General features: G+C 35.7%; 1 protein-coding gene across 2 annotated transcripts; it reads left to right on the top strand.

Moving 5' to 3' along the window:
- Positions 1-266: 266 nt before the first annotated feature.
- Positions 267-25629, top strand: grm1b (glutamate receptor, metabotropic 1b). Of its 2 annotated transcripts, none has more exons than XM_073827191.1 (9): positions 267-306; positions 752-1613; positions 4386-4635; positions 7528-7763; positions 13803-14049; positions 14431-14599; positions 14693-14819; positions 21150-22080; positions 24289-25629. In XM_073827191.1, exons 2-9 carry the CDS (start codon positions 893-895, stop codon positions 25112-25114), a joined length of 3507 nt encoding a protein of 1168 aa, XP_073683292.1. In that variant the 5' UTR covers positions 267-306; positions 752-892; the 3' UTR covers positions 25115-25629. The 2 variants fall into 2 exon arrangements, with proteins under 2 accessions (XP_073683292.1, XP_073683293.1); XM_073827192.1 differs by having other exon boundaries at positions 24324-24584.
- The last annotated feature ends 746 nt before the right edge of the window (positions 25630-26375 follow it).

Genomic DNA, 26375 nt, shown 5'->3' with positions numbered 1-26375 from the left:
GTTTTCATAACTGAAGGAGAATGTGCATAATCTTGCAGCAAGTACTATTTAGCATGCATTTTAGATTAGGTGTTAATTTTAAACAAGACACATACATACTTGCTAAATGTAATAAATATATAATATTTGTGTCATATTCCTCAGTATTTGTGTGTTTGCCCTGTGTCTGGTGTGTGAGCCACATTCAGATGCAGTGATGATAAAGGAGGAGGTTCCTGCGCTCATGTTGGAGGCTGAAAACAGGAGGCTCAGTTTGTGCTCCAGCAGCTCAGGAGAGAGATGTGACGACACGCGCTGTGATTTCAGGTGAGAATGAGCTGATTAAATGAGCACTGACACATATATAACACATCAGCCAGATCACTGTTGTACTGTACTAGCTATTATATTTTAGTTAAATTATAGCACAGAACAGCTCATCTACAGGACACGTGCTGCATGTTTAGGAAACTTAGTTTTCTGTCAGTTGTTTCAATGTCTGTTTGATTCGGAAATGTCTGCAGCAGATTTCTAGGATGATTTACATTTGTATTGTTTGTGAATATCAAATGTCTGTATCAGAATTCTTCTACAAATTATCAGGATATATTATGGTTGAGTATGTCATTGCCCTTGACAAAAGGACTTTCTTTCTCATCTGTAAGCATGAGATGCTGTTCACAGTGCTGAATGCAGTACACACTCAATTCAGTGACTGTAAACTGGCATGAATTACAAAATAACAAACCATGACAGTTTATTTCATCTGTAGGTGCTGCTAGAATGAGATTCATTCTCATCTTCATTCTGCAGGGAACCTGTTTGGATGACCATGGCTGGACTGGAATGCAACAAATATCTCTGTCTCTTACCGGCAAGATGGAGCTGATTTTAGCCGAAGACTTCTGACACCATGAGGATGATGATGTTGAGAATGAATTTCCTCCTTATTTTGTGTCTCTCAGTCTTATTGTTTTTTAACCGTCCCATCTCATCAGCTGATGTTCATCAGAGGTCAGTGGTACCCAGAGCAGCATCCCGCTCTGTGGCAAGGATGGATGGGGATATCATCATCGGCGCTCTGTTTTCTGTCCATCACCAACCTGCGGCAGAGAAAGTCGCGGAAAGAAAGTGTGGAGAAATCAGGGAACAGTACGGGATCCAAAGAGTGGAAGCAATGTTTCATACACTAGATAGAATAAACGCTGATCCAAACCTTCTTCCCAACATCACTCTGGGTTGTGAGATCAGGGATTCCTGCTGGCACTCATCAGTGGCTTTGGAACAGAGTATTGAGTTCATAAGAGATTCGCTTATTTCCATCCGTGATGACAAAGATGGCCAGAAGTGGTGCGTTGAGGGAAATCCTTTAGCTCAGCCGCCGGCCACCAAAAAGCCCATCGCTGGTGTGATTGGACCTGGATCCAGTTCAGTGGCTATTCAAGTTCAGAACTTGCTGCAGCTGTTTAACATCCCACAGATTGCATACTCAGCTACAAGCATTGATCTGAGTGATAAAACCCTCTTTAAATACTTCCTTAGGGTTGTACCCTCTGACACTCTTCAGGCCAGAGCTCTCCTGGACATTGTTAAACGCTACAACTGGACGTATGTGTCAGCGGTTCACACTGAGGGTGAGTTGTAGCTCTTTTATCGCTCTGGAGACACAAGTACACAAGTTTTAAAATACATACAGATAAACACTTTTATTTAGACACCTTTGACATTTCTCACACTATCACAGCTTATTCACTACAGCTTAGAAGATGGTAATAAAATATGACAAGAACTTCAACTGTGTCAGAACAAATTCATCTTGATAATGTCAGATCACTTTGATTGAAAGGTATGTAATGGATTACTGTTAGTATGACAATATTTACACAACGAACAATACTTTGTTGAGCAATTACCAAGCAATGCTTAAAGGATTAGTTCACTTCCAGAGCAAAAAAAAAAAGTTTAAATGCAGCTTCAAATGGTTCTAAACAGCTGAGGAAGAGGGGTTTTATCTAGCAAAACAATATTTATACACTTTTTAACCACAAATGCTCATCTTGTCTAGCTCTGCGATGCACATGCGTCTGGTTCAGGACAGTTAGGGTATGTCGAAAAACTCCCATCTCATTTTCTACTCCAACTTTAAAATCATTCCACATTGCTGCAGAAGTACCAACCCAGTGTGTACAAAGTGAATGTGCAAAGAAGATCTAATGCCCTTTAAAAAAAAAGGTAAAACAGCGATGTAGGATGGGAGTATTTCAACATACCCTAACTGTCTTGAACTGGAGGCATGCGCATCTTAGAGCTGGACAGGACGAGCATTTGTGGTTAAAAAGTGTAGAAATATTGACCAATTGTTCCTCTAGATTAGGCCCTTCTTCCTCGGCTAGGATCGTTACGAGCCCTTTGAAGTTGCATTTAAAATGCATTTTGTAAGTTTAAACTTGCGAGCACCATTGAAGTCCACTATATGGAGAAAATTACTGAAATGTTTTCTTCAAAAAACAATTTCTTTATGACTGAAGAAAGAAAGACATAAATGTCTTGGATGACAAGGGGGTGAGTAAATGATATGTAAATTCTTGTTCTGGAAATGAACTAATAAGCAAAACATGGTCAGATCAAAGTGTCTGAATAATTTTTGGTCCCGAATTTTAAACAGTTTTACTTGTAGTCTACTTTATGAAGAATTTTTGGGTATAATATGTTACAGCTTACTTTATTTTGCTATCCTCACTTACATAAATGAACAAAAATTATATCTGGTGTCTGAATAATTTTTGGTTTGATTGTAGAAGAAATAAAATAGACACAAATTAGTCCATTTTTGACATAGAGCTCTAAAATAAATGTGGATCGCAACTCAGACCATCTAGTCTTAGAAGATTTTGATGAGAAACATTTGAGTTACTACTGAGATCATTTAATTTTTAACCACAGTCTTTGTCATTTTAGCAAATTTGAGCACTGTTTTTGGATGTTAAGATCTCTTCTGAAACCCTTAGGGGGACAAATTTAGATTATTGGGATTTTTTTACTCTGGAGAATTAAGCAGAAATCTCCATACACTCCTAAAAGTAAAGTAAAAATTTTGGTTCCCCAAAGAACCTTTCGTTAAACAGTTCCTAAAAGAACCATTTTAAACATTTTAAAAATCTAAAGAACATTTTTTGACTATGAAGAACCTTTACTGCATTTTTAAGGTTCCATGGATGTTCAAGGTTCTTCATAAAACCATTAATGCCAATAAAGAACCTTTATTTTTAAGAGTGATGCACCCCATTTAACAGTAGATCGCCCCCTAAGATAACATTCAAAAATAGCTGGTGACATTTTAAAAAGCATAAACAAGTCTGTTTGGGACAGACCAGACCAGAAGAATTAGTGAAGTTTGCAGTTCTTTGAATTAAAATGTCATTTGAATCCTCAATCAAGGTCAAAACTATGAATGTATGTCTTTGAACAGACTTTTTAATCACCACATCATTATCAAGAGATTGATGCTGGTCTCATATCGAGCACAGCACATTATTTCAAATATGACCCAATCTGTGATTAAAAAGTAGCACTGTAATCCTCTTAATAACATTTGAAAGCACAATCAGGGTCACAAGCTGAGCTCTCAAATCATTCAATGAAATAAATGTCAGTGACATCATCTGTAGATTTCAGTTTATTCATTTATTTGTTCATTATTTTCTTCAGTCATTTTTTTCTTCATTTGTTCAATATACGTGACCCTCGACCACAACATTTTTTTATGCCAAAAATCATTAGGATATTAAGTAAAGATCATGTTCCATAAAGATATTTTGTCAATTTCCTACCGTAAATATATCATAACTTAATTTATGATTCAGTAATATGCATTGCTAAGATTTTCATTTGGACAACTTTAAAGGTGATTTTCTGAATATTTAGATTTTTTTTCGAACCCTTAGATTCTAGATTTTCAAATTGTTGTATTTTCACCAAATATTGTCCTATCCTAACAAACCATACATCAATGGTAAGTTTATTTATTCAGCTTCAAATGATGATCTCAATTAAAAAAAAACTGACCTTATGACTGGTTTTGTGGTCCAGGTTCACATATTTTATGTGTATAAAAATACTATTCAATATTATGTGGATGTTACACTAATGAACTGAGCAACTCTGCTTATTTAGGTCAAAAAATGGGCCACAGTCTCAGCAGGAATGTTTTTTGTGTAAAATTTTAACGTAGGATATGACACTTTTAATGTAAGTCGGACTAAAGGCGATATGCAGTCTTCATCTGCATGGCAGAAGAACTTTGTTTTAAGACAAGGTTAAGTTGCCAAACTCTATGCATTGAACTAGATTGAGGCAATGAGAGACTCTCTTATGCAGATGTTCTTATGTTGGATGTTGTTCCTCAGGAAACTATGGTGAGAGTGGGATGGAGGCCTTTAAGGAACTGGCATCTCAGGAAGGTTTGTGTATCGCCCATTCTGACAAGATCTACAGCAACGCTGGGGAGAAACACTTTGACCGGCTGCTGAGGAAACTGCGAGAGCGTTTGCCCAAAGCTCGCGTGGTGGTGTGTTTCTGTGAGGGGATGACCGTTCGTGGTCTCCTCATGGCCATGAGACGCCTTGGTGTAGCTGGAGAATTTCTCCTCATTGGCAGGTGAATATAAGTTTCGTTTTTAATTTAATGAAATGTGACACTCCAGGGACACTGGGGACATTTAGAGGCATTAAAGCATAATCCTGGATAGTTTCATAAAGCTCCAGATCTATCAGAGGGATTCTGCTTAGCAATGATCATAATTTCCTGATTTCCTGGTTTCTGTTGATGAGATATTAAAATGATGAATGGCTGTCCCTTTCGTTTTTTTAATCAGCAGAACCCTCTCTTGTTGGTGTAAAGTATTTTATATCTCTGTCTTTATGCCAATGCCGTCTCTGTGGACTGAAAAGAGGAGCATCATTTGGACAAGGCTGCTTTATTCTGGGTCAAGGAGACTGAAGCTGTATACTTTAACATAGTGAAAGACACATCAGGCTGATTTGACTAGTTAACTGAGTGGACACACAAAAAATATGAATATTGAATATGATATTTTTTTAGATTAATTTAGTAAATTATTTTGTAAGACATACACAATTTAACAAAATTTTGTGTTTTGTGGCATTTTATAGATTTGTATTCTTTTGTATTCAGAATTGTGAAACTGTGAAATTAGCTGTATTGAGTTTTCAAACTAAAGAATTTAGAACTCTGAATTCAAATTTCAAATATTTAAAACTGCAGAAGTTCCAAATGTATTAAATGAGGTCAAAGGTCAAGCCTTTGTGTTATACAAGAAATAAGCTACTAATGACTAAATTTAGTACCCCAAAAGTCTCGATCTGAATCAAATATTTGATATCACGCTCCAAAGTTCCGATATGAATTAAAAGATTCACAAATTAAAGATTTGCGATTTAAATCAAATGATACACGATACGTGCTCCGGAGTCCCGATCTGAATTAAATGACTGGCAAGCCACGCTCCGAAGTCTCGATCTAATCCAAATTTTTTGTAATACATGATTTGAAATCCAGATCTGAATCAAATCATTCGCCATCCAAAGTCTCGATCTAATTCAGTTGCTTCATGATACGCAATTTAAAAGTCCCGATCTAATTCAAGTGAAACAGATACGTGCTCCGAAGTCCCAATCTGAATCAAATGATTCATGATAAGTGCTCCGAAGCCCCGGTCTAATTCAAATGACTCATGATACGCACTCCAAAGTCCCGATCTGAATCAAATGTTTTGCAGTAAGTGTTCTGAAGTCCTGATCTGAATCAAAAGATTTGCGAACCAGCTCTGAAGTTCTGATCTAAATTGAATTATTCGCGATAAACACTCAGAAGTCTTGATCTAGTTCAAATGCTTTGCCATATGCAATTTGAAGTCCCGATCTGAATCAAAAGATGTACGATAAGCGCTCTGAAGAATTGATCTAATTCAAATAGCTCGCATTCCGCACTCTGAAGTCTCGTTCTAATTCAAATGCTTCGCGAATACACAATTTGTCCCAAACTGAATCAAATGATTCACACTAAATGCTCCGAAGTCCCGATTTAATTCAAATGATTCATGATATACGCATTGGAGTCTTGATCTGAATCAAATGAATCACAATAAACGCTCAAAAGTCAGAATCTAATTCAAATGATTTGCGATATGTGCTTTGAAGTCCCGAATCCCAGTCTGAATTCAATTATTCACAATAAGCGTTCCGAAGTCCGGATCTAATTCAAATGATTCACAATACGCGCTTTGAAGTCCCGAATCCCGACCTGATTTAAATGATTTGTGATTCACTATCCGATTGGATCCTTCAGAACAGTGAATTATTTTAACTGATTAGGAGTTTTGAAAGACAAAATTTTTAAGGACGTACTTTTCAACCGTATTAATGTTTTTTTTTTTTTTTTACGTATTCACGTGTAATCTGTTAAATGCAATCAACAAATCATCAAATACCATATTTGTCCGTTTAATACATGCTCTGAACCCTTGGTTTGAAACAATTGATTCGCAAAGGTTTTGAAGCTTAATGAAGCGGCATTTCTAAAGTGTCCATCACTATGACAAAAAATAGTTAGTTTATTATTTTAGGCTACTTTAGATCATTTAAACTTAAAGGCAAATCAGTGTCTAATGCATCTTCCATGCTGCCATGGCTGTTTCAAATGATGTATAAAACTACTGAGTTGTCATATGTTTAAATATACTAACTTTATTTGATATTAGGCTATTAGATTAGATCTGTCTATATGAGTAAAAAATTTACTTTTTCACACATGGTAAAAAGTTTGACACTTGGTAAAAAGTTTGACTGATTTAATTTGACCTTTGAATTTAATTATTTAAATAATGAATTAAAACCAACTGTAAGGACATAAAAGTGCCTGAAGTTGGAGAAATACTTGATTGTGGCATTTCTTTGGTAGGCTGTAACTGCATTGAGAACACACAATGCTTGTCAGCTGCTCGTGGTAAATTGTCATCTGTGAAATATGAAGTGTCAACTAATAATAGTCAGTTTTTGGCGTGTTGCCGAGAAGATGCTGAGAGGCAGATGGTGCTGATGATGCCGTGACCACAGAAAGACACCTTCATTATGAGTCCAAGCAACACACGTTCCAGCAGGGATGGACTGGGAATAAAAAGCCTGGGATTACATCCTGCTATTATATAGTTCATATAAATATTTTGATGCTCTTTTGATATGCCTGAAATAGCAGTTTATGCAATATTTTACCTTGAATGTTATAGCTAAAATCATCAGAGAAGGTTATATCAATCTGCTGGCAGCCATCATCAGATCACTTATACCCTAATGATGAACCGTCTAACACACAGTAAGTGTTGTGCATGCTGAGTTTGTTCTTTAGCCTGTGCTAAAGTAGGTCAATGCACTTGAGAGTCAGTGTTGTTCAGGCATTGCAGGTGAGAGACTGAAGAGGAAGCTTGTGGTAATTAGGTGACTAATTAGACACTTTGTGACCCATGTCCTTCAGTGACGGCTGGGCGGACAGGGATGAGGTCGTGGAGGGCTACGAGCAGGAAGCTGTGGGCGGCATCACTATGAAGCTACAGTCGGAGGAGGTCACGTCCTTCGATGACTATTACCTGAAGTTACGGCTCAGCACCAACAATAGAAACCCCTGGTTTGCTGAATTCTGGCAGTATCGTTTCCAGTGCCGCCTCCCGGGACATCCACAAGAAAACACAAATTATAAGAAGAACTGCTCAGGTACGAGGAGAGAGAGAGGCTGTATATGGGTCATTCCTAATATGCAGTTTTGTGTCCCTATCATAGATGACCTAATACAGGTGCATTTTAATAAACTAGAATGTTGTGGAAAAGTTCATTTATTTCAGTAATTCAACTCAAATTGTGAAACTCGTGTATTAAATAAATTCAATGCACACAGACTGAAGTAGTTTAAGTCTTTGGTTCTTTAAATTGTGATAAAGAAAACCCACCAATTCACTATCTCAACAAATTAGAATATGGTGACATGCCAATCAGCTAATCAACTCAAAACACATGCAAAGGTTTCCTGAGCCTTCAAAATGGTGTCTCAGTTTGGTTCACTAAGCTACACAATCATGGGGAAGACTGCTGATCTGACAGTTGTCCAGAAGACAAGCATTGACACCCTTGAAACATTCATTACCAAAGAAGCTGGCTGTTCACAGAGTGCTGTATCCAAGCATGAGAAAGTTGAGTGGAAGGAAAAAGTGTGGAAGAAAAAGATGCACAACCAACCGAGAGAACCGCAGCCTTTAGAGGCTTGTCAAGCAAAATCGATTCAAGAATTTGGGTGAACTTCACAAGGAATGGACTGAGGCTGAGAGCAAGTTTTTTGTATTTTATTTGGAAACCAAGAGTCTGGAGGAAGGGTGGAGAAGCTCATAGCTCAAGTTGCTTGAAGTCCAGTGTTAAGTTTCCACAGTCTGTGATGATTTAGGGTGCAATGTCTTCTGCTGGTGTTGGTCCACTGTGTTTTTTGAAAACCAAAGTCACTGCACCCGTTTACCAATAAATTTTAGAGCACTTCATGCTTCCTTCTGTTGACCAACTTTTTAAAGATGCTGATTTCATTTTCCAGCAGGATTTGGCACCTCCCCAAACAGCCAAAAGCACCAAAAGTTGGTTAAATGACCATGGTGTTGGTGTGCTTGACTGGCCAGCAAACTCACCAGACCTGAACTCCATAGAGAATCTATGGAGTATTGTCAAGAGGAAAATGACAAACAAGAGACCAAAAAATGCAGATGAGCTGAAGGCCACTATCAAAGAAACCTGGGCTTTTATACCACCTCAGCAGTCCCACAGACTGATCACCTCCATGCCACGCTGAATTGAGGCAATAATTAAAGCAAAAGGAGCCCCTACCAATTGAGTATATACAGTATACAGTATATTAACATACTTTCCAGAAGGCCAACAATTCACTAAAATGTATTTTTTTTTGGTCTTATGAAGTATTCTAATTTGTTGAGATGTGAGCCAAATCATCACAATTGAAAAAAATACATGAGTTTCACAATTTGAGTTGAATTACTTTTCCACGACATTCTAATTTATTGTGATGCACCTGTATATTAACTAAAATTTTTAATTTATTAAAAAAATCACAAATAAGGAAACAGTGGTTCATTTTAAAGAATAAATTACTTTAAGACAAATGTTACATTCTAAAACAAAACAAAAGAAGAAACGTCATACAGAAATTAAAATTAGCTAAATATTTGATAAAATATAAGATGTATACTACCAGTCAAAAGTTTTTGAACAGTAAGATTTTTAATGTATTTTAAAGTCTCTTCTGCTCACCAAGCCTGCATTTATTTGATCCAAAGTACAGCAAAAATAATACAATTTTGAAATATTTTTACTACTTAAAATAATTTAAAAAAATTCAATTTATTCCTGTGATTTCAAAGCTGAATTTTTAGCATTATTACTCCAGTTTTCAGTGTCAAATGATCCTTCAGAAATTATTCTAATATGCTGATTTGCTGTTTAAGAACCATTTTTAAATTATGAACTTGTATTTTTGGACTGGAACAAACATGCAAAATAGTTGTCATACAAAACAAATCACCCTGTTTGATCAAATTACAGAGTTCAAAAGTGAGTACGGCAGAACAGGAATGACCCATTCTGCATGCTATTATTTCCCAAAACAGAAGGAAATGAAACACATACCTATTGAGTTTATAATCATTTAAAACTATATTTTTGTGTTTTTGGTCTTTTTTTATCTTTGAAACCTTCTCTGCTGACTGAAAAGGTGATCTAGGTAAATTGACTCTTTTTATAGCACATTTCTATCTGGCTGGGTTGATATTTAACATCAGCTGAAGCACTGTCTTGAGACAACACTCAGTAAGCATGTTGTCTAATGACACCTGATTTTATTTTCTGCATTTGCAGTGCCATATTTAGTTTCACAGAGCAATATATTTATGTTTTAGTTTGATAGATGCTTTTACATTTTTGGACACACAACTAGACTCGTAATAAAGTGTCATAATTACAGGGAAGCATGCCACTGTAGTATCTGATCTATGTTTATGCTATTTTCATGTTGTTTGTCCATATTTATTTACAGCATTGCTTTGCTATATCATTTTTTAAAATGATTTTTATTTTACATTTTTGTTAGTTTTAGGCGAACTGTATGCAAAATGTTAATTTTAACTTCTTGAAATGTGAACGCGAAATGAAAACTGTTACAAGTAATCAAACAGAGAAATAGTCATAGTCTGCTATTCTGTTATTATTTCTTTGTCTAGAACTCCAAGATGGTAAGTGAATATTTTTCTGAAGAGCTAACATGGAGGCACTTCACTTCAGCAATATAGATAGAGGTCGACTGATATGATACAACCATATGATTTAAAAATAAATCATGTTCTCTGACTTGCATAAAGTGTGTATTTTACTGTATATTTTCGTTATTTACATAAGAGAGTTTAATATAGTCAATAACGTCACAATGCAGCACTGGATATCGGTTGACCTCTAATATATGAAGTTATTGGGATGTTGTTTTTCCCCCCTGAAAATTAAATGAGCATCTATAAGGGCACTTCGGTTTGAACTTTATATCCCAATAACAGCTAGATCTATCATGCCAGTTGGCTTTGCTGCATGTTCCAGTGGGGAACTCTTTTAAGCTCCAAACATTTGTTTGTATTGCTTATGCTAATATAAATCCTTCAGAGAGAAGAAATTAAGAGGTTATGCTTCTTATTTCTATAGATTTGGCTCCACTTACAACTTGCATCTGCTAAATATGCACCACTAAAAAAAAAAAAAAAAAAAAGATGGTATCGATGTAATACTGTGACTATGATGAAAAAAATATTTTGGTGTTCCCTATTTGTGACAAAAATAATAGTGACCAGACACTTTATCATCCAGCAATGTATTTTAAATTGGGAAAACGGGGGTTTTAGTATATTATATGTGACCCAGGACCAAAAATCATAATAATGTACATCATAAATGTACATCATAAGTGTAAATTTTTTAAAATTGAGATTTATACAAAGCTGAAACCTGAATAAATAAGCTTTCCATTGATCTATGGTTTGTTAGGATAGGACAATATTTGGTCGAGATACAACTATCTGAAAATCTATGGAAGCCCGTTTCCACCACTGAATAAAAAAAACGATAAAGGTAATTGTGACTTTTCTCAGAATTGCATCATAAATTTGCAATTTTTTAGAACTGTGAGATACAAACGCACAATTGCGAGTTATAAAGTCAGAATTGCGATACGATACAGAATTGTGATATATAAACTCTCGATTTTGACTATTTTTCTCGCAATTGTGACTTTGTATCTCACAATTCTGACTTTTTTCTCAGAATTGCATCATATAAATTTGCAATTCTGACTTTTTTTTAGAACTGTGAGATATTAACGCACAATTGCGAGTTATAAAGTCAGAATTGCGATATGATACAGAATAGTGAGATATAAACTCAATTTTTACTATTTTTCTCGCAATTGTAAGTTTGTATCTCACAATTCTGACTTTTTTCTCAAAATTAGCATCATATAAATTTGCAGTTCAGACTTTTTTTCTCAGAACTGTGATATAAATGCACAATTGTGAGTTATTAAGTCAGAATTGCGAAACGATACAAAATTGAGATATAAACTTTGCAGTTGTGACTTTGTAACTCACAATTCTGACTTTTTTCTCACAAATGCGAGCATGTATCTCGCAATTCTGACATTTGTCTTAGAATTGTGAGATATAAACACAATTGCGAGTTATAAAGTCCAGTTCTGAGGAAAAAAAGGACTGATATGTTCACAGAATGGCGAGTTTCTCACAATTCTGACTTAATAACTCGTAATTGCGACTTTGTATCACACAATTCTGACTTCATTTCTCAAAATTGCAAGTTTATATCTCGGAATTCTGACTTTATAACTCGCATTTGTGAGTTTATATCTCACAATTCTGAGAAAAAATGTCAGAATTGTGAGATAACAAGTAGCAATACATTTTTTTTGTTTTTTATTCAGTGGCGGAAACAGGCTCTGAGGCTGCAAAAAAATCTAAAAAATCAAAATAAAAAATCAAAAAGGTGAGAAAATGGCCTTTAAAGATGTCCAAATTAAGTTTTTAGCCATGCATATTACTAATCAAAAATTTGAGTTTAGAAATTTACAAAACATCTTAATGGAACATAATCTTTCTTCATATCCTTATGATTTATATATATATATATATAAAAAAAATCAATTATTGTCCCATACAATGTATTTTTGGCTATTGCTACCAACCTGTGCTACTTAAGACTGGTTTTGTGGTCCACAGTCACGTATGGGGAAAATTGACTTCTTTACTCAGAAAAAAAAAATGGTTAATTAAATTATGTTAAAGAGTTGGCACATTTTGCACATTATCTAATTATTGTACTGATTTTGATCAATTTTTGATTTGATTTGATGAGATGATATTTGGATTAAAGCTATCATATCACAGTATCATATCCTTATCCTGAAGCCTCCAGTCCTAATTATTTCACTTTGCATGTAAACAAAACTTTGCCATACCAAACAAAATATGTTGTTTTTGAACATAAATGATCTATTAGAGAGCCGAGGGGTAAGAAACACTAAGAAATCCTTACAATCTGCTTCTATTATTAATAAAACATGTATTTAATGTTTAAGTTTTTCTCAAAGTGTCATGTTTAATATGGTTTGTGCCCATAAAAAAATAGAGATTGACCAGCGAAGCATGCTTAGGTTTTAGCCTTCGCCCGTTGCTTGCTGCAATGCACTTTAATTTACAGATATAATGTGAGAGCCATGTTACAATGAGCGTTTTCTTTGAATATCTGTTTTTTGTTATCTTTGAAATACACCATATTTATCAGCTGTGGTGCCTGATACTGCTTTCTGCTGGCTTGTTACAGATCACCAGATAATGAGCCGATAGGGTGTCCTTTGACATTGTCCGTTCCTTTGAATTAATACAGCGATCTTTTTTCTTCTTCAGTTGTCAGCCATATTTACTTTGATTCATGAGGGAGACATGCAAGAATGAGAACATTGATGAATAATTAATTTCCTTGCTCAATTAATAATAATGTCACCATCATGTCCATTACTAATTAAATGCTGAGTTGGGTTACATAAATGGTTTGCTTTGCCATGGCAACTGCATCTTGTTAGATCTTCTTTATTATGCTGCTGTTTTTTGATTCACTGTCCAAGAGAAAAAGACAGAACTTACTCACTTTACTGTCCTGTCGCCTGTGGCTTAGGAATAATGATGTCTTTGGACACCCTATCGTTCCCTTTCAAGTGCTCAGAAATGACTATAAAATGGGGTCTGGATATATCATGGCTGAACTGTTACAGTGGGGATTTTCATTGTGGTTTTTATTTTAGTAAAAGCCTTTTAGCTGCAAAATGTAGGACTTTCCCAAATTTGCAGATATTGCTGAAAGCAGTCAACATGAAATTAATAGTGACCCTGTTTACTTTCTTAATGCATGTTTCTTTATTTAGTACGCGCATATTATTCTAAAGTACTAAACTGTTTGTCTTCATTGCTTATATGAAAAGACTAACATCACTTAAGCCATGCAGATTGGGAATAATGTCAACCAGTAGTCAAATAGCTCTTTAGATCTATAAGGAAGTAAAACGGGCTGGGAATGTTGATTCATGTTGACTAAAACACTCAGGCTGCATTGCAGTGATGGTCTAATAATTGCATTCTGGTTTGCTGATTCTCACAGGTTATGAAAGCCTGGAGGACAACTATGTCCAGGACAGTAAAATGGGGTTCGTCATTAATGCCATCTACGCCATGGCTCACGGTCTTCACGATATGCATGAGTACTTGTGTCCGGGTCACGTGGGACTGTGTGAGGCCATGGACCCCATTGATGGCAGCACACTGCTGGACTTTCTCCTCAAGACCTCGTTTACTGGCGTGTCTGGAGAAGATGTGTGGTTCGATGAAAACGGGGACTCGCCAGGCAGGTCAGTCTTACTTACTGGCCTACATAAAGCTACGTTTTATGCACTAAATGAATAACACAAAAATAGCTATTAATTAATTTTTAAACCACCATGGAGTGTGCGTCCAAATAAGTCCAGTGGCCTGGCTTTGGAAAACACTCGCTTGCAGACATTTCTGAATGTTTTGTCTATAAATCTATGTTTTGGTAGCAAAATTTGACATTTTGCATTAGTGAAGTATATTTATTCCAATGAAAATTTAAGATGACTTACATGCTGAAGTGTGATACTTTTTTAGGGGTTTGTTTAAATTGCTAACCCTAAGTTTTGCTTGACCTAGATACCTTTGAGAAAACTCCTTGTATTGTAGATTAATTTCTATCTCTCTTTTTTTTTTTGCAGGTATGACATTATGAACTTGCAGTATGTCGAGCCTGGAGTCTATGACTATATAAACGTCGGCTCGTGGCATGAAGGCGTTTTAAGTATCGATGATTATATGATCCAGATGAACCGCAGTGAGATGGTTCGCTCTGTCTGCAGTGAGCCCTGCTCCAAAGGAGAGATCAAGGTGAGTTTGTATATTTCTTAGTAAAAACTTATGAAAAACAGTTTATATTATCAGTGAAGTGCATATGTATAATGTGTTCTTGTGTCCACGCAGGTGATCAGGAAAGGCGAGGTGAGCTGTTGTTGGATCTGTACACCCTGTAAGGACAATGAATATGTCCTGGATGAGTTCACCTGCAAAGCCTGTGAGCTGGGATGGTGGCCGGACCCAGAACTGCAAGGTATTTCATTTGCAATAGTCATTATTTAGATTTTTGTTTTTTGTGCTCAGGGAAAGCTTTAAATATGTTTAAATATTTTACCTTTGAAGTGCCCCTAATATGCCATTTTTAAGGTTTTAAATATTGTTTTGGCAGTCTTTACAATAGGTTTACATGCATGCGAGGTCAAACAACGCTTTAGATTTCTTAAAATGATTTAATATCACCTTATTTTCCAACAATTCTCAAAAGATTTGTTAGAAGCAGTGTTCGCACTTCTTTTGGTTAATTTGGTCCAGACAAAAAAGGAAAATATTACATTTGGTCCTGGTCCGCTTAACGTTCATACTGGCGTTTTTGACAGCGAACCTAAAGATCCCGACCCTAAAAGCATAGTGACACATTCACAGCCTGATTGATCGGGTCCAAATGACGTATACAGTGGCATAATTTGAACAAAATAAGAAAGATCATACAAAATGCATGTTATTTTTTTTTTATTCAGTACTGTCCTGAGTAAGATATTTTACATAAAATATGTTTACATATAGTCCACAAGACAATTTTTTTTTTGAAATTATTTAAAAAAAAATTCAAAAGTTTGGGAACCCTTAGCACTTAATACTGTGTATGGTTACCTTGATGATCTATGACTGTTTTTTGTTTTGTGATGGTTGTTCATGAGTTCCTTGTTTGTTCTGAACAGTTAAACTAAACACTATTCTTCAGAAAAATCCTCCAGGTCCTGTAGATTCTTCAGTTTTCTAGCATATTTTGCATATTTGAACCCTTTCCAGCAGTGACTGTATGATGTTGAGATCCATCTTTTCACACTGGGGGCAACCGAGGAACTAAAACACAACTATTAAAAAAAGGTTCAAACATTCACTGATGCTCCAGAAGTAAAACGATGCATTAACTGCCGGGGGGTGAAAACTTTTGAACAGGATGAAGATGTCCAGAGTTTTCTTATTTTGTTGAAATATCATTTTTATTTCCATTTAGTACTGCCCTTCAAAAGCAACAGAAGATACTTGCATGTTTCCTGGAAGTTGAAATTAAGTACAATTTACCTTGATTTTCAAATTCAAAAAGTTTTGAAGGGGGTTATTTTAAGAATTTCAGCATTAGTCTTGTGGACTATTAAATAAAATAAAAAAACATGCATTTTGTAAGATCTCTCTTATTTTGTTCAAATTATTTACATTTTTACAGATTCTGCAAGGGGTTTCCTAACTTTTGCATGTCACTGTATCTCGTGACGGAACTCACCGAACACCCCAAACAAAAAGATTTGTTTAACTTAAAGCGTAGACCGATCAGTGTATGACATCAAAGTAAAATCATTAAATCATGTCGCATAGCATTGCAGCTTGTCATTACTTCCTGTTTTTGGTTCGTTTAGAAGTATTTGGTCCGTGTTGCATTCATATTTTATTGGAACCGCACCAGAGTTTGTTTGGTGTTCATCTTTTTAGTGGTCTCGGGTCCGCTTGTTTGGTGCGCACCAGGGTTCGGATTGCAGCGTTCACACTTACTCAAATAAATTGCACTAACGGAGCAATCTCACCAGAGTTTGTTTTAACAAACATGACAAGTGTGAACACACCCTAAGATTCAGTCTCTCTAAACCTCTCCTTTCTGTGAGCATACTCTGCTCTGATTGGTCAGATGGCCCAGTCTGTTGTGATTGGTCTACTGCGTACAGCACATGTTAGAGTAGCTGGAGTATCATATTAGCCAAAATGTTCAATAAATCGACTCTGCTAAAATACAATAGACACTATAGTTGAGCAAGTAAACAATATTCTGATGTGAAATGTTTGAGTTCATACTGAAATATCAGATTTTTGAGTGCTGGCTTTGGTGTCTTGGAGTATTTTTAATAAAAAAAATCTGAGTTGCAGGTCTCCATTTGATCTCTATTTGAAATTATGGTAACACGTTACAATAAGTTACATTAGTTAACATTACTTAACTACATTAGTTTACATGAACTAAGAATGAACAATACTTCTACAGCATTTATTAAACATAGTTAATGTTAATTTCAGTATTTACTAATGCATTATTAAAATCACAAGGTGTGTTTGTTAACATTAGTTAATGCACTGTGAACTAACAAGAACAAACAATGAACAACTGTATTTGTATTAACTAACATTAACCAAGAATAATTAATAGTGTAACAAATGTATTGTTCATGTTAGTTAACTTACTACATTAACTTTTGTTAACAAATGATATTGTAAAGTGTCACTGGTTTCATAGAGAAACACTTGAGAAACTAAAAGTAAAGTATGTGGTATAACTGACCTTTTAAAATACATAACTTGGTCTACAGCCTTAAACAATCCAGTGTCACCATTTGTGCCAGACAAGAATGACAGCTTGTCAGGAAGAGGTGTGATATTATTTTTCAGACTTACTATTTTTATATGACAATAGAATTATAGTGGTGACTTTTGCACAGACAAGCACAGTCTGTTTTCTTCAGAAAATGTTAAAATGTTGCAAATGATTTTCTTACTAGTACTTCTGGCCAAAGTTTGAATTACTTTAATTAGTTTTTTAATTTAAAAGTCAAAGAAAACATAAATGTCTGAATCGAAGCATCATAGATGCGTCATCAAATATCCATGCATTCTCCAAGTCTTACATTACTGATTTGGCTTTTTAAAAGACCTTCACTGTCCTATTTTCAAAAGGTTTCCCATGACACCTGAAGGCCATTTATCATTTTTACAGATTGCTTGCGCCGTACAACTTATCGCCAGTGACAGCCCTACTTCACTGCCTACTTCTCTGGCCTATTTTCATACACTATGATGGTCAATGTCAATGCAGCAGCCTGGAGTGTCCTAGCAATGTATTTTTCATCAGTTCTATACTATACTACAGTGTAGCTCCATTCTCTGCTACTGCCGTAATGCACGGATTCACTGTAGCTCAAGAATATCCCATGTGCATTGGACAAATACAGATTTTATTATTGATTTATGTATTTCTAAATACAAATTGTTGTCCTTAAGCTCTCCTTGAGTTTTATAATTGGTTAAAGTGTCTGGCTCTCATGAATACTGGTGTTGGTAATGAGGAAGCATTCGTTTCCTCTCTCCTGCTGCAGTCTCTCAAGTCTCCTTTGGCTTGGTTCTTTCTTACGGCCGGTCCCTTAGTGGAGGGCTGTTTATTTTTAGGTGAGCTGGAAACCTACTTTAGCTCTTGGTGCATAAGCGAGCTGGTCACACTCAGATGGCCAGTCCTACAAAGACAAGCGGCAATGCGAAGTGTATGTTTTCGCCATTTTTAATGCATATTCAACAATGCATGCCTTGATCTCCACCCACTGTTGACCTCTTAGGTGAAAGCACAAATTCATAATGTCTCATATTCTATGAAAATAGTCGAGAGTAAAATCTGATAAATCAATGCAGGTGTGTTTTTAGTGATTCTGGACTGTTGCTCGATGGTTGCTGAGGTTTTGCTAGATTGGCCAAATTCAAGACAACCAAGGCACAACATTTTAAAGTGGTTTTCAGGGCTTAGTAAGGTGTTCAGATGTGTTTTAGTTTGTTGTGCAGTTGCCAGATTGTTCAAAGTGGTTGCAAAGTGGTTATTTACTGACCCAAATCTAAATAAACAAGTTATTGCTAGGGTGTTGCTATAGTTTTAAATGTTCCAAATAGTTGCTAGGGTGTTGGTTACTTAATGGTCCAAATCAACAAGGTGTTGCTATGTGGTTGCTAAAGTATTTTGAGCATATTTGTACATTGCTATGTGGTTGCCAGCATGTTGCTAGGTGGTTGCTAGGATGTTCAAAGTGGTTGCTCATGTTCTGTGTAAAAAAAAGCAGAGTTGTTGCCAAGGTGTTGCTATGCAGTAGTTTTGAATGTTTTAAATAGTTGCTAAGGTGTTGCTAGGTGCCTACTTACTTGTTCAAGTTAAAAAAAGCACCGTGGTTGCTCGCTGTACCATGTAAAAAAAGTTGTTGCCAGGGTGTTGCTATGCAGTTGCATGAATGTTCTAAATAGTTGCTAGGGTATGGATTACCTAATGGTCTGAATCAGCTGAACTCATCTTAAAATTTTATAAACAGTGGCCAGGATGTTGCTATGTGGTTGGTAAAGTATTTTGAGCATATTTGTACATTGCTATGTGGTTGCCAGAATGTTGCTAGGTGGTTACTTACTGGTCCAAGTATAAAAAAAAAAAAAAAAAAAAAGTTTTGTAGATTTTTGCCAGCATGTTGCTATGTGGTTGCTAGGATGTTCAAAGTGGTTGCTCATGTTCTGTGTAAAAAAAAAGCAGAGTTGTTGCCAAGGTGTTGCTATGCAGTAGTTTTGAATGTTTTAAATAGTTGCTAAGGTGTTGCTAGGTGCCTACTTACTTGTTCAAGTTAAAAAAAGCAACGTGGTTGCTCGCTGTACCATGTAAAAAAAGTTGTTGCCAGGGTGTTGCTATGCAGTTGCATGAATGTTCTAAATAGTTGCTAGGGTATGGATTACCTAATGGTCTGAATCAACTGAACTCATCTTAAAATTTTATAAACAGTGGCCAGGATGTTGCTATGTGGTTGGTAAAGTATTTTGAGCATATTTGTACATTGCTATGTGGTTGCCAGAATGTTGCTAGGTGGTTACTTACTGGTCCAAGTAAAAAAAAAAAAAAAAAAAAAAAAAAAGTTTTGTAGATTTTTGCCAGCATGTTGCTATGTGGTTGCTAGGATGTTCAAAGTGGTTGCTCATGTTCTGTGTAAAAAAAAGCAGAGTTGTTGCCAAGGTGTTGCTATGCAGTAGTTTTGAATGTTTTAAATAGTTGTTAAGGTGTTGCTAGGTGCCTACTTACTTGTTCAAGTTAAAAAAAGCAACGTGGTTGCTCGCTGTACTATGTAAAAAAAGTTGTTGCCAGGGTGTTGCTATGCAGTTGCATGAATGTTCAGTTGCTAGGGTATGGGTTACCTAATGGTCTGAATCAACTGGACTCATCTTAAAATTTTATAAACAGTGGCCACGATGTTGCTATGTGGTTGCTAAAGTATTTTGAGTGTTTTTGTACTTTGCTATGTGATTGCTAGGGTGTTCATAGGTGGATACTTACTGGTCCAAGTTAACAAAATTATAACAACCGCAAGTTTTGTGGACTGTTTCTATGTTTTTGCTAGGGTGTTTAAAGTAGTTGCTCACTGTTCAATTAAATAATGTTGTTGTCAGGGTGTTGCCATGTGGTTGCTAGGGTGTTCAAGGTGATTGGTTACTGTGTAAAAACCATGTAAAAAGTTGTTGTCAGGGCATTGCTATGAATGTTCTAGTTAGTTGCTAGGGTGTTGTTTACTTAAATGGTTCAAATCAACAGAACTCCTCTCAAAATTTTATGGACAGTGGCCAGGATGTTGCTATTTGGTTGTCAAAGTGTTTTTAGTGTTTTTGTACATTGCTAGGTGGTTGCTAGAGTGTTACTAGATGGTTATGTACTAGTCCAAGTTAAAAAAAAATAATAATAATAATAACAACCCCAAGTTTTGTGGATTGTTGCTATGTGGTTGCTAGGGTGTATAAAGTAGTTGCTCACTGTTCAATAAAAAATGTTGTTGCCAGGGCGTTGCTATACAGTAGTTTTGAATGTTCTAATTAGTTGCTAGGGTGTTGGTTACTTAATGGTCAGCAGAACCCATCCCAAGATTTTATGGACAGTGGAAACAATGGAGCTGTGTGCTTGATAAAGTATTTTAAATGTTTTGTACATTGCTATGTGATTGCTATGGTGTTGCTGGGTGGTTACTTACTGGATCATAATTTAAAAAATTTATAACAACCCCAGGTTTTGTGGGTTGTCGCTATGTGTTTGCCAACGTATTCAAAGTAGTTGTCCACTGTTCCTTGATAAAAAAAAATGTTGTTGCTGTGCAGTAGTTTTAAATGTTCTAAATGTCATTTCATGGTCCAAATCAACAGAACATAAAATCCCAAAATTTTATGCACAGTTGCCAGGATGTTGCAATGTGGTTGCAGAAGTACTTTGAGTTGTTGCAAGTTGTTGTTATGTAGTTGGGGTTTTAGTGCATTGCTTTGCTGTTTCTAGGGTGCTCTGAGTCATTGCTAGGGCATTGCTAAATGGTTGCTTACTTGCCCAAGTCAAAAGTGTCCCTTGATATTCTGATCAGTAATTTTAAGGTTTATTAAGATTTATTATCTACCAGATAAAAAAGCCTGATGCTTAGAAAATTAATTGAACATTATTAATAGCACAATATAAGCAATATTAATAGTGATTCTTACAAACACTACTACTAATAATTTCATACATTATTCATAGTCTCACTTACGATCTAATAATTTTGTCTTGTCTCTTCAGTCTGTGAGCCCCTTCCCCTGCGCTACCTGGAGTGGGGTCATCCTGAATCCGTCGCAGCTGTCGTCTTTTCATGTCTGGGCATCCTAGTGACCAGTTTTGTCACCTTCATCTTTATACTGTACAGAGACACGCCAGTCGTCAAGTCCTCCAGCCGTGAACTTTGCTACATCATCTTGGCCGGCATCTTCCTGGGCTACATTTGCCCCTTCACTCTCATCGCCCGTCCCACCTTAGCCTCGTGTTACCTACAGCGCCTCCTCGTGGGCCTTTCGGCCTCCATGTGCTACTCGGCTCTCGTCACCAAGACCAACCGCATCGCTCGAATTCTGGCCGGCAGCAAGAAGAAAATATGCACACGCAAGCCACGCTTCATGAGCGCCTGGGCACAAGTGGTGATCGCATTCATCCTCATCAGCGTGCAACTGACTTTAGAGGTCACGTTGATCATCTTGGAGCCTCCGGAGCCTATCAAATCCTACCCGAGTATTCGAGAAGTTTTTCTAATATGCAACACCAGCAATTTGGGCATGGTTGCGCCATTGGGCTACAACGGCCTGCTCATTCTCAGCTGCACCTATTATGCTTTTAAAACTCGTAACGTCCCTGCCAACTTCAACGAGGCCAAATACATCGCCTTCACCATGTACACCACCTGTATTATTTGGCTGGCGTTTGTGCCGATCTACTTCGGCTCCAACTACAAGATCATCACCACTTCGTTCTCTGTGAGCCTCAGCGTGACGGTGGCTCTCGGCTGCATGTTCACGCCAAAAATGTACATAATCCTCGCCAAGCCCGAGAGGAACGTACGCAGCGCGTTCACCACCTCCGACGTGGTGCGCATGCATGTGGGCGATGGAAAAATTGCTTGCAGGAGCAACAGCCTGCTAAACATGTTCAAACGCAAGAAGAACGCATCTGGAAATGCCAAGTAAGTCGCTTAGCTGTGTTAGAGCAGTCTCTCTCCGTCCTGTTGCATTAGAGCCCATGGGTCTAGTCCTGTTATTCCAGCTTCTCTTCAGATCTTAAGATCATGCCATTTTCAGGAGCTTCTTGAATTAACGGCTCTCTCAGACATCTTGTAATTTGCAGGTCAACTGCAATTAAAACATGCACACCCGGGGTTTCTGAGCAGCACGGCTGGGAGAGACTGTGGGACTATAGCTTTAGATGTATGTAATGGCAAGAGCAAGAATTACCATTGGTTGCTGGGTGGTATGATGGTGTATATTAGATAATGCTATGAAGTTGTCAACCAAAAGAGATTTTGCTGTCATTTTTATACCACAGCAGAAAAATAGTGAGAAGTCCAAGATCTTTGTGCCTAGTGTCTTTATGGTTGTGAAAATACAGTATGCATAATATTATTATATAAGCTGTCTTGCAATGGCTGTGGTTGCAACTATTTATTTTATAATATTTGTCTTTTGTTTTAATAATGTGAAGGTGTTTCTGCACTGATGCCAGACAAATTCATTTGTTATAAATATTCTGATATTTTTTTAAGTCTAAATAATTTCCAGATAAAACAGGAAAATGCTAAACATTTAATTAAATGAAATTTCCTTTTATTTGTAATGTATATTGTGATATAAAGTGTGGTCCAAAAGTTTGAGAGCACTAATAGAAATGGTTCTATTTTGCTGTGTTTTAATGTAATATCAAAGTCAAAATTTTTTGAACAGTAAGATTTATATTAAATGTTTTTAATGTTTTTTATAGACGTCTCTTCTGCTCACCAAGCCTACATTTATTTAATCCAAAGTACAGCAAAATAAGAACATTTTGAAATATTTTTACTATTTGAATATATTTCAAAATGTAATTTATTCCTGGGAACAAAGCTAACTTTTCAGCATCATTATTCCAGTCTTCAGTGTCACTTTAGAAATCATTCTAATATGCTGATTTGCTGTTCATGAAACATTTTTTTTATCATTGTTATTATCAATATTTAAAACAGTTAAGTACATTTTTTTCAGGATTCTTTGATGAATAGAAAGATCCAAAGACCAGCATTTATCTGAAACAATATTTTTGTAACATTATACAGTACACTGTATTTTTTCTTTTTCTTATTTTTTGGGGGGAAATGATAGGAAATAATACCTTTATTTATCAAGGATGCTTTAAATCGATCAATGATGATAAAGACATTTATAATGTTACAAAAGATTTCTATCTCGGAAAAATGCTGTTCTTCTGAACTTTCTATTCCTCAGAGAAACCTGAAAAATTCCTATTCAGCTGTTTTCAGCATAATAATAACAATAATAATAATAAAATGAGCAGAAAATTAGAATATTATAATGATTTATGAAGGATCATGTGACTGGAGTAATGATGCAAAACAAATTCAGCTTTGAAATCAAAGGAATACATTTAATTTTAAAATATATTTAAAAAGAAAGCAGTTATTTTAAATAATAAAAATATTTTAACTGTTTTTGCTGTACTTTGGATCAAATTAATGCAGGCTTGGTGAGCAGAAGAGACTTCTTTAAAAAACATTTAAAAAATCTTACTGTTCAAAACATTTGACTGGTTGTGTATTGTAATATATTAAATTAAATATTTAAATGTTACTTTATAATGTTATGTGTTTGTGTGTGTGTATAATTTATTTTATTTATTTATTTATTTATTTTTTGAGGAAAAATTCTGAATTTTTTAACTGTTTTTTTGTTTGTTTGTTTGTTTGTTTGATTGATTGTTTTTCTCTAATGACTGTAGCACTGAAGCTGGAAATCATAATCTTTGGCGTGATTTGAGATATTCCAAAAAGCATCTTGAGGGTTAATGGAAGAAAATCGGACCGTCTTTACAATCATTTATTCAAAGTGTACGATCTAAAAAAACGTGCATTTCCAAGTTTATGTTAAAAAAATACCACATTTTCAAGGTGGTCTCAGACTTTGGACCTCACTGTAAACTGTTACTGTAATATAATATAAATAAAATATACTGTGATTAAGATTTTGGTCTGTAAAAATAAATATTTTTAAGCATACACCAAATATCTGAATAATAATATTCAGCATATTTCCTACACAATTTTTTACACGAACCAGAAATGTTGTTCTTGTGTTCACCTTTCTCGGTTCCTGTGAAATAACAGTCGTCTTTATTTTGTTCATAGTTCTAATGGAAAGTCTGTGTCATGGTCTGAACCAGGTTCAAGACATCCTCCGAAAGGGGAACACATGTGGCACAGACTGTCTGTACATGTGAAGAGGCAGGAAGCCGGATCCAATCAGACGGCTGTCATCAAACCCCTAACTAATACCTACAATAACCCCGGCATGGAGTTTTCCAATTTAAGCACCAAGACTCTGTACAATGTAGCCGAGGAGGACGAGGGCGACCCGATCAGATACAATCCCTCGGGCAGCCCTCCTCTGATGGCTCTCAGGCAGTCGCCTGTCATCAAGCCTATGAAGGAGGCGGGCGCCGATATGACCTTTTACACTCCCGAGCAACACATGCCACAAATAAACAGTGTTCTCCCTCAATATGGCATCTCAGATCAAGAGGTGCTTAAGTTTAATTCAAACATGCCAGATTTGGATGAAATCATAAGCCTGTCTGACCCGGGCGACGGGGTGATTTTGCCTCTTCAGCCCCAAATATTGCACCCGCATCCGATTTTGCCCATGCAACTGGGCGCGTACCCGGACGAACCCACTTCCCCTTTGGAGGAGGTTGAAAACGAGCATTTCGGGCTTCTTCACGGCTACATGTATGACAATGCGCAGATCCACGACGAGGAGGACTTGGTGCAGATTAAAATGTCAATGGAGGACTCTGTAGCTCTCATGCCACCTTCTCCGTTTCGGGATTCGCTCGGCTCGGGCAGCCCCGTTCGCAACTCCCCGGTGTCCGAGTCCATCTTATGCACGCCGCCGAGCGTGACGTACGCGTCTGTCATTCTCAGAGACTATAAGCAAAGCTCCTCGACCCTTTGAAATTTATTTTAGGAGGTCATGTCAGCTCTAGATTTGTGAAATAATAGCTACGCTAGTAGTTCGTGCAATAATGTGACTTAAGTCGTCTGCACTGGAGAGCTTTAATATTATATTTGATTGATTTAAAGAGACAGTATGAAAGTGAATGTATGTTCCAGGGTCCAAAATTAACAATTGCCAACTGCCAAACGCAAGCACAGTTTTGCCAGTACATCTTTTCTTCCACATAGACATGGAGAAGCCTGTGTACAATCTATTCGTTTTAAATGAGCCAATTGCTAAACCATTGCTATACCATTTTAGTTAGTTATTTTAGTAATATTTTGAATTGTTTTTATATTGTTTACATTTATTTATTTTTAATTTTATTTAATTTTTAAGCCATTTTATCAACCTCAAGTTAAACTAAAAATAAGAGAAATATTTTTTTTATCATTTATTTATATTTCAGTTAACGTTCAGTTATTTTTTTAAACAAATTGTCTGGTAAATCCAGTAAATACCTGGAATTGGCAGGTGTGGCAATAAAAAGATAATTGATACACTTACAGTATAGTATACGTTTGATATACTGTACTAGTTTTTATATATATATATTTTTTATAATTTTTTGTATTACTGTTAATTTTACAGTTTAAAGTTTTGTAATTTTGTGTGTTTTTGTATTTTTTTTTCTTTAAATGTCTATAAACTGTATATTTTATTGATTATTTAAATTTGAGTTTATTTATTACAAATATTATAAATTCTCTTGGGAACCAGCTTGAAAAAAAATCATATAAAATATTTTATTTATTTATTTATTTATTTATTTATTTATTTATTTATTTATTTTGGTGCTGTTCAAATTATTAATCCTGATAAATCGCATCCAAAATAAAACTTTTTTTTATATAATAAATATGTGTATTTATTATGTATATAAAAGACACACATACAGTATATATTTTAAAATATTTACATGTATATATTTAAATGTATATTTGTATATTTAAATATATTTAATATGCAAACATATTTTTCTTAAATATATACATGCATGTGTGTGTATTTATTTATATATACATAATAAATATACACAGTACACACACACATAAATTATGTAAACAAAAACTGTTATTTTGGAATTTATATACTGTAATAAGGAATTTATATATATATATATATATATATATATATATTTTTTTTTTTTTTTTTTTTTTTTCTCCCAGCTGGCTCCCCAGACAACATAATTTTCGCTTAGTTTAACTCAAAGTAGTAA

Source organism: Garra rufa, chromosome 21, assembly GCF_049309525.1.
Source record: "Garra rufa chromosome 21, GarRuf1.0, whole genome shotgun sequence".
Classification (NCBI taxonomy): Eukaryota; Metazoa; Chordata; class Actinopteri; order Cypriniformes; family Cyprinidae; genus Garra; species Garra rufa.
This window is presented reverse-complemented; position numbering and strand designations above follow the sequence as displayed.

What these genes read in the sequence shown, in the direction of transcription:
- grm1b (XM_073827191.1), top strand. Translation starts at nt 893, where the DNA reads ATGAGGATGATGATGTTGAGAATGAATTTCCTCCTTATTTTGTGTCTC. An exon ending in GCCGGACCCAGAACTGCAAG is followed by an intron (nt 14,820 to 21,149) that starts GTATTTCATTTG and finishes TTGTCTCTTCAG; the next exon opens with TCTGTGAGCCCCTTCCCCTG. An exon ending in AACGCATCTGGAAATGCCAA is followed by an intron (nt 22,081 to 24,288) that starts GTAAGTCGCTTA and finishes TTTTGTTCATAG; the next exon opens with TTCTAATGGAAAGTCTGTGT.